Below are 12,922 nucleotides of genomic sequence, written 5' to 3'. Positions count from 1 at the left end.
CTTTGTACGATCTCATACAGCATCTAAAGATTCTTGAAAACACCAGATCTTTGTAAGTACTGGTATGCACATTATTGGATTTTGAGATGGTAAGGCTATACATCAAAGGTTTAGGCAGGCACCAAAGCACTGCAGAGGGAAAAAATGCTCATAGGACAGCAATAAGAGAATTATTTACAAGGCAAAACTGAAACGAAAAAAAAAAAAAGAGTATCCCCCTCTTCTGTTGCCTCAGAGCTTCTTGTGCTTGTGCCTACGAGAACGCTTGAACAAGTTCCGTTGCACGCATAACTTTGGTCTACTCTTAGGTCGTTCTGCTCGTTCCTCATCTATTCAAGGACAGACACACAAAAAACAAAGAAGATCACTAAAAAGCTGAATAGGTGCAGATATTTTAAAGCAGAAAACTATAGTGCTCTTTACCGCCCGCATGAACCAACAAAGGAGGAACATCACTCATCAACAAATAAGGAGCAATTATATAGCAAGCGTTCATATAATACATGCAGTCTAAATGTACGAACCAATAATATATTCACTTGCTTTTGTTCATATAATATATTTTGGGGTAAACTGATAATGCATGTCTAAGTTGTCGAACAATCAAAATAGAAGCCAAAAATGAGGAAAAAACTTCATATCTGAATCAAGTCAGGCAAGTAAGCATAAAGACAAGCATGAAAATTAGATGTTATAAATCCAGAATTTTTGGGAATACCTTTAGTTTGTTCTTTAGGTTCCTCTGGACAAGATTCTGCAGCTGGTTGTGGGTCCGACGGGTTAGAGGAACTTCCGGCTTCAGCAGGTTGGGAAGGCCGAGTTCCAGAATTCTGAGAATTTACGAGTAAATGATAGCAATAACGGGAGCTCACATGGGTCATCAAAAAGATATTAGAAAAATTCTGAACACGTTATAGCATTAAAAATGTTGAACCTTACCTTCCTCCAAATCCTAACGGGTTTTTTCTCGAGATATCTTTGGACTTCTGGTATGGACCTGAATTTTGTGCGTACTCCCGGAAGAGTGTAATACTGCGACACCCAAAAATGTTGCTTTGGTTTAGATATGACATTGTACAAGCAGTTTGCAGGAAAGAAGATACACATTTGGTGAGCCTGATTAGAAGGATTCAGCTAAAAGTTCAGATATATTACTCTTCTGCAGGCAATAGGTAGTTTGGTACCAGGGGTAGAGGAAAAAGTTAAAGAAATATTTCTGATAATGCATATAACATTTTATTCTAGCAACATTGCTAATTCAGTTCAACCACTAGAATGCTCAATTGCTAAAAACAATTGCAATACCATAATAGTTTAGGATGTCAGGTTTTCTATGGGGCAGTAGAGAGGTATTAATAGTAAAGTGAAATGATCCATCACATTTGACATTTGTATGCTATGCACAATGTAAAATAGCAAATGCTCAAGATTATAAAATTATCATCAGCAAAATATGGTATTTTAATCACATTAGCTTCACATGTTGCAATTAATAAAGTACAACAATTAAAATTCTGCGTGTGGGTGCTAACTAATTCAGCTGGCAAAACCACTGGGCTATGGTACCGAATGAGTTGGATTCAAATCCTGCTTACACCTAGGTATCTCATCTACAATATAGATATTTTACTTTCAAAGGGTGCTTGGTTCGCAAACGTAATCAAAATCGGAACGAAAATTGACATGGCTTGAAATCAGAATCATAATAGCCAAATCTTCTAAAGTGCTTGGTTCGTGATCAGAATTGAAATTGGAATGAAAATTTGAATCCATACAGAGGAGTAGGGATTGAGTTCTATGTAGATTGGGCCATTCCCATTCCATCTCGAAATCGAAATCGGAATAGGACTCTTCCCAACTAAATGGTTGGAATGGGAGTCATCCATTTTCATTTCGATTCTTGACCCACACTCTTCCCGACCAAGCACCCCCTCAGTAATGAATTCGAGAGATCTATCAAATATAAATTTCTTTCATCACATCCTGATGAAAAAAGTAGAATGTTGACATTAGGTTGATCATTAGTTATAAAAAGCATGTCAAACTATGAAATAACTCCAAATATGATATTTATGAATGCTATCCCCTTGAGTAGCCCTAAATAGGAATGCTTGGTGAGGAACGGTCCATGAAACCTGCCCCTTAATCCACATGAGATTAATTTTCGCTAGTCCTATATATAATGTATAAGAAAGATCAAGTGCAACCTCTAATACGGGATTGACCTTGGCTAGTGACAAAACAAGAAACTCAAAAAACTATCTATTTAACCAAATCATGTGATACAAACCTAATGATAATAAAAATGTGGAAGCGAAACTTAATAAATCCTAAGTCTGCTCCACTTGAATCTTTAATCTTGTTAGGCATTAGGTTTACATTGTTTGATTACTTTCATAGCCTTTTGGAAGAAAATACTTGACTTTCAACAAAAAATATAGTTAGCAATTCAAATTGAAAGCATAGCTTCCCTTAAAACAAGATAAACCATGGATTACAAATGGTTCTATAGAAAAATATATGTGTACCTCGTGAGCAAATGGGATCGGACCCTAATCCTCAAGGATCATCTTAAGCATCATCACAAAATAGTTACAATCATCTTCTTGAAAAGAATAAAAAAAGATTCTGCCTCTAAGCATCATTTTACACAAGCAAATATCTCTCATAGACAATATACCCACTCAAGACAACTCCTATTTCTAACTCTTCCTTGGCATCCAACTCACAACCTATAAGTAGTATAGGAAAGTCCCTTGCAACATAGAAAAGTTCATCACAATATAGAAAAATTCTCCCAACATGGAAAAGTTCATCCCTTCAAATATTTTGAATTAAATTCGATCCCATCTGAATAGCCAAATGTAAAAAATAATAGTAGTAATATCTATCTTCGATTTTGCAAACTAATCAAATTTCTCTTACTACCCATAGTATGTATTTAATATTTATAGCATTACAAAAAAATAGGAGAATCCCGTCTCTCACCTATTAACGCTAGTAGAAAGCGTCGAAAAGTGAACCACTATGCCAAATCTTGTTGACATTTTTAAAAAATATCAAAACTTGACGATACTTATAAGCGTTGGCACTTTTAAACTTATTTATTTTGATATTTTTGAGATGAATATTAGTATACATTTTCATTAGACGATGCTAAGGTACACTGTTGAAAATATCCCATAAAATGATACTTATAAGCATTGTCGAACATCACAGAACTGCCATCCACAGCAACCCTCAGATTATCCATTGCAACCCTAATCCTCTATGGATCCCAACTCCTCCTCCTCTTGCTCTTCATCTAACCTCCTCCTCTCTTGAGTGTCCTCTCCTCATGGGGCCTTCTGTTAGAATTTATCTGATTAAGTCCTATCCGAATGTGGCCCATACTAAACATACATCGAAATTTATTTTAGTTGGCTTAATTAGTCTGGACTCTGACTAAAGATGTCTTCAATAAAGTGACAAGCATATCCTTGATGGTTATTGTAATAAAATTAATTTCTTTATAACTATCATAAATAACATCCATTTTTTAATCTTTATGATTGATTCAGATACTATCTCTGATGGATAAGGTATGTTATAAAAGGATACCCTATATAGACTTGGTCACCAACTTATCCAAGAGCTTGTGAAATCCTCCCTATTAAAAATTTTTGGAGTTGAGATTAAAAAATCAAGATGTTGCTCAACGACAGCGAGAAGCACATCCAGCTTGATTCTCTTATAGTTGTAGGTGGTTGCTGATTCGACATGCAGGTTGATGGGAGAGGTCTTGGATCGTTTCGGTGGCTTCGTCTTCGTGTAAGTTTTATTGCCCCACAAAGCTTTATACCTTTTTCTCCTCCCCCTCCCCTCCCAAACATCATCCACTTTGAGATCCCCATTGGCCTACTCCTCTTCCTCCTCTCCTCTCCTAAGCGTCATCTACTCCAAGCTCCTTGTCAGCATACTCAACCTCCCTCTTCTCCTTATCTACCAGCTTGTCCTCCTCCTTTTTCTCTTCCTCCTCCTCTACCGAATGTTACTAGTCTCAGCCCTAATTAGCTCCATCACTGCCGCCTCCTCTTCTCTTGAGCATCATCTATTAGTAGATCACTCCAATTGTGAAGCCTCTCATCACGAAGATACTCTCTAAGTAGATCCTCAAGCTCATCCATAAAGGTATAAACCCAAAATCTAATTTTTGATTTTTTTTTCAAACTTCAGATAGATTATTGTGGTGCTCTTTGTGCTTCAAGTGCTTCATACATTCTCATGGTGTATGTAGTAGGCCCATAGAATAAACACTTTTATCTTTAATATAGGCCCCTTAAGAGTAACAAATATAGTAGGAGAATGGCTAGTACATTTTCTAATTTGCTTATCATATTTTATCTTATCCAAATAGGCAAGATCTTTTGAGATGTATATAGGATTATGAAAATGAAATCTCACTAGTTGATCCATCTAACAAAGACCTATGAAGTACATTTCATGCTATTACTATCTAGAATCTTGATGTTGTATTGCCATGGCAGGGCACCGTATTATGTAACATGGAATTTGCTTCAATATTTCCTCAAATTCCATACAAGTGCAGGGGAGTTTTCATGTGATTTAAGGATAAAAATAATAGCAAAATATACCAATATTTTTGTAGTTATGCTCAACTTATATGGTACTATTGAAATGACCCATCTTTATTATATGAACTTTTAAAAGAATCTTTTATGTTAAGGTGCGTAATTAGATATTTCATGCGTACAACATCTAAATACCCCTACAAGCAACTTTGATTGGATCGAGAAACAGAAAGAGTTTCTTTCAAATTATCCAAGTCAGACCTCTTAAAAGAATAATGAAACTAAAATAATTTTGAAAGTAGAGTTCCAACTAAATTTCTTTTTTCTTTCATCAATTTATAATAGAATCAGTTATAATGCCTTTATTTATACAAATGAGGTTTATCCTTATCAAATTTAGATCAAATTCTTCCTCTAGTTAGAAGAGGTTATTATAGCTTTTCTAACATAGCCATAACTGATTGAAATAATCAAGAAAAAGCTGAAATCGTACTAGAGCTAGATTTTTCTTCCTATACCAATTTTGTTCGTAATCACTTCGTCTAATTTTACCTGGATTGTGAATTATGGCTGGTTAAAATCTTTTATGAAAAGAAAATATTTATTTGAACCGGCCTATTTAGAGGCTGAACCATCATCGAGGCCCCTAACCAAAGATGCATTGTAGCAACATTCTTTGAGAGCTTTATTTTGGTGCATGGCATACAAAAAAGGATGCCAAATGAGAAAATCATGACCCTTGAAAATTGGAAATAATGATTGAGTCTTAGATGTAGTGGTCTTTCTTCAAAACTTTATATACTGGCCTTCCCAAGTGGCCAAAGTATTTTTCAATGGTTCAAATTATCCTCCTAGATCATACTTGAGCACAACATTTAGATGGTTTGTGTTGCTAGAAGAAAATCCATAAAAGATAATTACTCAGCAAGTGCAATGCATGTTATTGATTCTAGAGAAATACAATCCCATCAACTATATTTGGAACTAAGTCTTTCAACCATGATTTTTTTTCTTTTCAATATCACTACTACTATAATACACAAATGTGAGAAGCAATATGTAAGTAGGAAAAAATGATGTCTTGGAACCCTCACCACCTAAACATAGTAAAGAAAAATGGAATGATGAAAAAGTAACAAATTGACAGAAAAAGTGGCAACCCCATAACAATATCATTGAGAAACTAATAAAAAGCATGGTTTCAGATTAGTTTCTTTAGATGAGGCAATTAATTAATGCAATGCAACTTTAGTTTACTATTTAGACCATTTGTGGAGAGATCATAAATTAGTTCCCCTTGTATTTTTGAGGGAAGGAAGATTTAAGCCTCTTGGAGTTACTGTTAAGATGTAAAAATGAGTCACAATCTTCATATGTGGTGGAAAGAATTTGGTCTCTGAGAGCGAAGATTATATTGAGGATGTGAAGGACAAGTGGGTGTGTTCTTGGTTGTTACTTTAATCTTAGTTCTTAGGTAGAGAAGATTATGATGACAAGTGTCGATGATTTAGATGATTTTCAAATGAAGACTCAATTTTTTTCTTGCCAATATATTAGTATGTGGAGTAAATTCCATCTTGATCTCATAGTAGATTTGATATTTTTCGATCTTTAAGTTGTCTAAAAAGCTTTAGATTGGTTAAAAGCATATGTCCAATATCTTTTCGAAAGGATCATGATGATTTGGTGGAGCATGGAGAAGGTGGCTACTAATTTTTATCCTTCATTGCAAAGTGGGCCGCCATTTGGAGTAGGCTAATTTCTTTTTTTGATAGTCTTTTCACTCATATATTTTGAATGGCAAGTATTTAGAAAAATTATACTTTGAGTACCCATCGAAATCAGATCAATAGAAATTTCTTAATAAATCCATATATTTACAAAAAGATTTAGATCACTATCAGAATCTATCTGTATATATAAATAATGAATAACTTTTGAAGCACGTTCTAGATATTATTCTCCTACAATGTCCCCAGGATGAAAAGGGCCACTGTTCTCTTTCTTTTTTTAATTGTTCCAATCATTTCTCCATTTCATTCCTCTTTGCTTCGGAGTTCTGATTTGGTTCGTTTCTTCCTCCTATCTATGTAATTTTCTATCATTTTTCATCATCATATTAGTTGAAAAGATAGATAAAAATTTTATAGAGGAGTGGCTGTGAAATGACGATTCCCCCCTTTCCATTGAAGTAAAGGGGGCTCCCATTAATGCCAAATATGTTGGTCTTCATCATATAATAATTCTCTTTTTGTTGGAACATACCTTTTATATATCTTTTATAGAACCAAAGTGTGAGAAAAAAGGATGGCCGTTGCATGAGACTCCGGCCATTATGGCATTTGGAAAGTGTCAGATATATGTAACCTTGTCGTTGTGTAAAGGCTATTTTCATTTTTAAACTCAAAAGGTCACAATGGAATCTTATCATTGCATCAAAGCTCACCCTCTAATCAAAGTGCAAGAAATCAAATACAAATAGATCAACTATGAATATTTTATAGATTCGAATTAACCATAAGATTTTTCATACTTGGAAATCCCTGTTGAAACTTCTCTTTGCAAGGTTATGATTTGGAGCAATGACCAATAAAGACATAGAGAGCAGGAATGACAATGATTGGTGGTTGTACCTCTCTCTATCACACACTCTGTTTCTCCATATCTTCTTCTCTTAATAGCAAGACTCTTCTATTGAAGAGTAGTATGCCCTCTTTTGAATCTCCTTAGGGACAAGATTCTCCCTTGAAACATATTCCAAACACCTACTTCCTAATTGATTCTCATTATTTTTTTTAATTAATGCACCTTTAATAATTGCACCCTTCTCTTTATCTTTCATTCTTATTCCATTATTAATGGAATTGGGCTTAGTACGTCAACATGAGCAACTTAGCAACTTCTCTAGCTAGACCGGAGATATAGACTTCCTTTGTAGTGTTTGCCATGTTTCTAATGGATGACAATATTTAACCAATTTAACTTAATTTAACCTATTATGGGTTGGATTATTTATTTAATAAAATGGTCAGGTTTGGATTTTGATTTCTGACCAGTTCACAAATAGATGAGATTCAAGTTGATAAATTTTTAATCTATCCTATACCTGATCCGATCTATATTTGGTCTGACCCAGATTGATTGCCACCCCTATTTCCAATATTTTTCTAATTTTAGAAAAATATAGTAGAATTCATTTCCCAAATTCATTTTCTATGACACATTGAGTGGAGTAGGAAATACATATTTCATGGTAGTTGTGGTATTTACTGAAAAAGAAAGACTATGTATATCAAGATTTTAATCTCGTGGGACAAAGGTGTCTCTGTTTCTGTATAGAGCATGATGCCCTATTATCCCGTTTCATCTCGATAATAGTTTCGATCATGCATCTCAGTGGATATCCTTCATCTTTCAATCTTTTTTTTTCTTTCTTTTCTTTTATTTCTTTCTTGCTTTTCTTTCATTCTTATTAATTTTCTTTCTTTATTTTCACTTTCCTTTCTTTCTCTTTACTGTCCTTTCTTTTCTTTCCTTTCTCTTTTTTTTTCTTTTTTTTATTTTTCTTCTTCTTTTCTTTTATTTTTCCCTATTCTTCATTTTTCCTTCATTTTCTTCTTTCTTCTTCCTTTTTCTCTCCCTGCAAGGATGGGTTTTGGAGTCTTGAGACCGTTCCAGTCCTATTTTCTCTTCCTCCTCTTTTCTCTTCTCTCTTGGGCGTTCTATACGTCCCTTCTCTTGGAACGCGCATCACAAGATATTCCACGTCTAAGACTGTTGGGTGCCTCTTCCTTACTAGTTTCTAGTATCTAGTAGCAGTACATAGTAAGAAAAAACTCTAGAGAAGAGGAGAAGAAAAAGATTAAAGAAAGAGATCAAGTGTTGATCACGATCTAAGCTTCGTTCAGATTCAGTAAGCTGAATTTTTGAAGAAAAAATTCAGATTAAAAAGGACTGTTCCAAGCTGATCTCAAGTAGATACTCGTAAAGACCGAACACTAGTGCGGCTAAGAGAGAATCTCTTCTCTTTCAGATCCAGATTTGAAGAGAAGGATTGTGAAACAGGTATGTGATTTGATCACAATCTGAATTTCAGCATATATCAATTTCAGCATATAAAATAGCTTGATGTGATTTTATATTTTCATGCATACATAATTCAGATTAAAAGTGTTTTAATCTTGTTCTTCACTGCAGTGTTTGAAAAATAAAATTTTGAAATACATATGCATACACCAAACTCCTAATTCTAACAAATACCCTGTTCTGTTATAGTGGATGCACATTTGATAATTGCACCTCTCTCTTTATCCTTCATCCTTGTTCCATTATTAATAGAATTAGGTTTGATACGTCAAACATGAGTAACTTAGCAACTTCTCTAGCTAGACTGGAGATATAGGCTTCCCTTGTAGTGTTTGCCATGTTTCCAATGGGTGGCAATATTTAACCAGTTTAACTTAATTTAACCTATTATAGGTTGGGTTATTTATTTAATAAAATGGTCAGGTTTGGATTTTGATTTTTGACTAGTTCACAAACAGATGAGATTCAGGTTGATAAATTTTTAATCTATCCTATACCCGACCCGACCTATATTTGGTCCGACCCAGATTGATTGCCACCCCTATTTCCAACATTCTTCTAATTTTAGAAAAATATAGTAGAATTCATTTTCCAAATTCATTTTCTATGAAACATTGAGTGGAGTAAGAAATACATATTTCATGGTAGTTGTGGTATTTATTGAAAAAGAAAGACAATCTATATCAAGGTTTTAATCTAGTGGGACAAAGGTGTCCCGATTTCTGTATAGAACATGATGCCCTATTATCCTATTTCGTCCTGACAATAGTTTTGATCATGCATCTCAGTAGATATCCTCTATTTTTCTATTTTTTTTGTTCCTTCTTTTCTTTTATTTTTTTCTTATTTTTCTTTCATTCTTATTAATTTTCTTTCTTTATTTCTACTTTTTTTTCTTTCTCTTTACTTTCCTTTCTTTCCCTTCCTTTTCTTTTCCTTTTTTTTTTCTTTCTTTTATTTTTTCATTTTTCTTCTTCTTTTCTTTTATTTTTTCTGGCCTATTCCTTATCTTTCCTTCATTTTCTTCTTTCCTCTTCCTTTTTCTCTCCCTGCAAGAATGGGTTTTGGAGTCCTGAGTCTGTCCCAGTCCTATTTTCTCACAGAAATAAAATGGGAGGGCTGAAACGCCTCCAATTCTGCTGGAACATAAAACCTTGATCTATATAATCAAGCTCCATATATAGTTTCATGCCTATGCTCAATTAAAGCAAGACATTCGCATGATACATGAAGATCTTTGTTTGGCAAAATTAGTATTGCACATGATACTGCAGAGAACACCATTGCGACAATTTTGCTCAACAATACGATTGCAACAATGATGGATCTACAATTGTCATTGTTTTGCATGTCATTTTGTATGTGTATGATGTAACTGAGATGCAAGAGAACCATCAATAACAGCCTTCATATATTACAAAGCCTACTACTTGATCCTAAGAGTGGAAACAACATATTTTAGACTTGGTGCATCATGGAGTAACAAGCGATAACATATGACCAGGTATTTTAGCTTACAAAAGGTTACATATTCACTAGACAACAGACTAGTAAAAAGGAATTTCAACATAAAGTAATCAAATTTTGTAACATGATTCTCTATTTGGCGGCTTTTTCCATCAAAACAATGCATCATTCTTGGAACCTTGCTATTCCCTTCTGTTTTTGTTTCTGTACGTTTTGCGTTTTCTGTGACCCCTACTTGTTGTCATGTTGAATTAACCGCATCTTAAACCTACCGATCCTTCTCTTCATATTTTAACTCCTCGATCCGTTCTATTATTGAACGTTTTCACGCTAACTTTTGTGGATATCCGTGGATTTCTTATTTCCAGTTTCTATCTTCTTCAAATGGATTCCAAAAAAAAAAAGAGGAATAGGAGGAAATCCTATTATAATGAAGCTGAAAAAGAGATCAGCTAATCAATCACTCTAAGAACAATACAAATCTTTCGCGCTTAGCAATAAATCTAAGATAATGATCACATAGATTCGTTTCATTCACACCAAACACCATAAGATTAAGAACAAAATAATAATAATAATAATTATTAAGCTTAAACACAGCTGATCAGTCAAATCACTTCTAATGAAAAGGCTCAATTTCAGATAATGAATCCAAGAAACCTATCACACAAATGCTTCTCAGTGCCGATCTTATGTTCGTCACTTTGCAAGCTCGCCTTCTACAAAACAACGTACGTAGCAGGTTAGAAGCAGCTCGTTCTCACCTGCCACGTCGTTCTATATAGCATGCATGCTCACAGGTAACAAACATGACGCTAGTTTTATCTAAAATCCGAGAACGTACACGAAAACAGATAGAATGGAGAAGAACGAGACGAAGGAGAAGTTGGTCAGGGGAAGAGACGAACTGTATCTTTGTTTCCCTTGCTCCTGCCAGATTTCCTCTCTTGTACGATCATCTGCAAGCCCTCTGGTGGAGTCCACTCAGCCCGCCGCCGGGATCCTCGCCGTCGCGGTTCCTCCTTCAGCGGCGGCGGCTGCAACGCCGGTGCATCCATGGGGAAGTCTGGTGTCACGAGCACCAGCTCGTGGCCTTGCGGCGGGGCCTCGCCTTCGAGCTCGGGCTTGGAGTTGGAGGGGACTCCGTCGAGGTGGCGGGAGAGGTGTTGGAGTTCGGGTGCCGGGGAGGAGTCCAAGGTCTCCTCCTCCGGACTTAGGGACTTGGGCTGTGAGGCGCTGGACATGGTGCCGGTGGTTGCGTGATGGTGATCAACGGTTGGTGATGGGGGGGGAAGCGACACCGACAGCCACGGCGGCGCTTCGGGCTGGTAAGTTGGTGGGGCTCTCAGGGGTCCGAACGGTGTTTCCTCTGAACTCGCATCTTTATATCAAAATTTTATGGCAAACAATGAATGGACCTGGAATTGCACTCTCTGTAACGTGGCATGTCTAGATGCTCAATATTTTTGAGATGAGCGGTGGATGATTGATAGCGTTACTTTGAGTGAGTATTGTCACTTTTTTAGACTCTCAGGCTGTGGAAAATTGTGGGCCGTTGGACTTGAGACGGAAAACCGGGGGTTGTGAGCATATCGGGGTTTCCGTCGGCGAAAAGTTGACGGAGTGAGATGGTAACGGCTGTGAGCAAATCTGGACTGTATCTCTTTTTTCCGTTTTGGAATTTTGACGGCCACGTGGAAACGAAAAGGTTTAAATACAGTGGGTATACGCTTTACCAGCGCCAGCAAAATTCTGAGCCGATGGACTTGAGATGGCCAATTAACAGTTGTGACCGTCACGAGGCTTCAGTTGGTAAGAAATTAAAGCAGTCAAAAAACGAGAACGTTATGCTAGATATTTTTTATGAATTTTTGAATATATTATTTTTTTATTCTTATGAATGTATTTATACTAAATGGGTTTAATAAATCCAGCTTACTAAAAAAAAAAAAAAAAGGGACAGTGTTGCTGAGCAAATTTAGACTATATTAATTTTTTTTCTGTTCGGAAATTTTGGGCTATATCTTTTATCTTTATCTGCCACACAGGATAAAAAGATATAAATGCAGTGATATATATGCTTTTTGGAGTGTATCTTTACTATCTTTTGGACCACATCTCAAACTATAATTTAATGCAACACTAATGGCAGTCCGCATGGACATGAAAATCTGTTTTAGATAAATTTTGGTCCGTTGGCTCCGTAAAGTGTTTATTTTAAAATTAATTTTTGATTCTTGGTTTGACTAGCATTTAGTGATAGGGCTGTCCATGTTTTCTTCAATTTGACTTCTTTTATGTACACATGCTAGCCCCATGTGGGGCATATTGGGTTCAAGATTGTCAATTAGAAAGCCATGGCCGTCATAAGATTTTTTGTTGGTCAAATTAATGTAGTAAGAATGGCAGCGATTATTGAGCCTATTTGGGTTTTATCTCCTTTTTATATTTGGGTGGAGTGTGGCTCTACCCATCATGTAGAACAAAATATTTAAATTTAGTGAGATATATATTTTACAAGTTTTGGAAGAATGCTATAACATTAGATTCAAGATGGCCTATCTAGGCAACAGCTATCATGAGATTTTCATTGGTAAGGAATTAATGCAGTAAGATGATAATGGTCGCTAACCATATCTTTTTGTATCTTCTTTTGTGTTTGGAAATTTTGGAGTATATCTCATCCTACTGTATAGGACAAAAACTTTTAGGTATAGAGAGACATATGCTCTATGGTGTTATGAAATACCTCCATCATTGGATTTAAGATAACTAATCGAAGGTGACGGCTATTACAA

The 12,922-nt window shown here is 35.5% G+C and overlaps 1 protein-coding gene across 1 annotated transcript; it reads right to left on the bottom strand.

The window, feature by feature from the left end:
• Positions 1-11,462, bottom strand: LOC105045661 (uncharacterized). The gene is made up of 4 exons (XM_010924024.4): positions 11,033-11,462; positions 940-1,032; positions 719-830; positions 1-329 (listed from the first exon to the last, which is right to left on the bottom strand). The coding sequence occupies exons 1-4, from the start codon at positions 11,366-11,368 to the stop codon at positions 232-234; spliced, it is 639 nt and encodes a 212-aa protein (XP_010922326.1). The 5' UTR covers positions 11,369-11,462; the 3' UTR covers positions 1-231.
• Positions 11,463-12,922: the final 1,460 nt, after the last annotated feature.

This window comes from Elaeis guineensis, chromosome 5, assembly GCF_000442705.2.
Source record: "Elaeis guineensis isolate ETL-2024a chromosome 5, EG11, whole genome shotgun sequence".
Taxonomy (NCBI): domain Eukaryota; kingdom Viridiplantae; phylum Streptophyta; class Magnoliopsida; order Arecales; family Arecaceae; genus Elaeis; species Elaeis guineensis.
Note: the sequence above shows the minus strand (reverse complement) of the source record. Positions and strands in the feature narration are given on the sequence as shown.

What these genes read in the sequence shown, in the direction of transcription:
- LOC105045661 (XM_010924024.4), bottom strand. Translation starts at nt 11,368, where the DNA reads ATGTCCAGCGCCTCACAGCCCAAGTCCCTAAGTCCGGAGGAGGAGACC. An exon ending in GCAAGGGAAACAAAGATACA is followed by an intron (nt 1,033 to 11,032) that starts GTTCGTCTCTTC and finishes TGGGTGTCGCAG; the next exon opens with TATTACACTCTTCCGGGAGT. An exon ending in ACCTAAAGAACAAACTAAAG is followed by an intron (nt 330 to 718) that starts GTATTCCCAAAA and finishes GTCCTTGAATAG; the next exon opens with ATGAGGAACGAGCAGAACGA.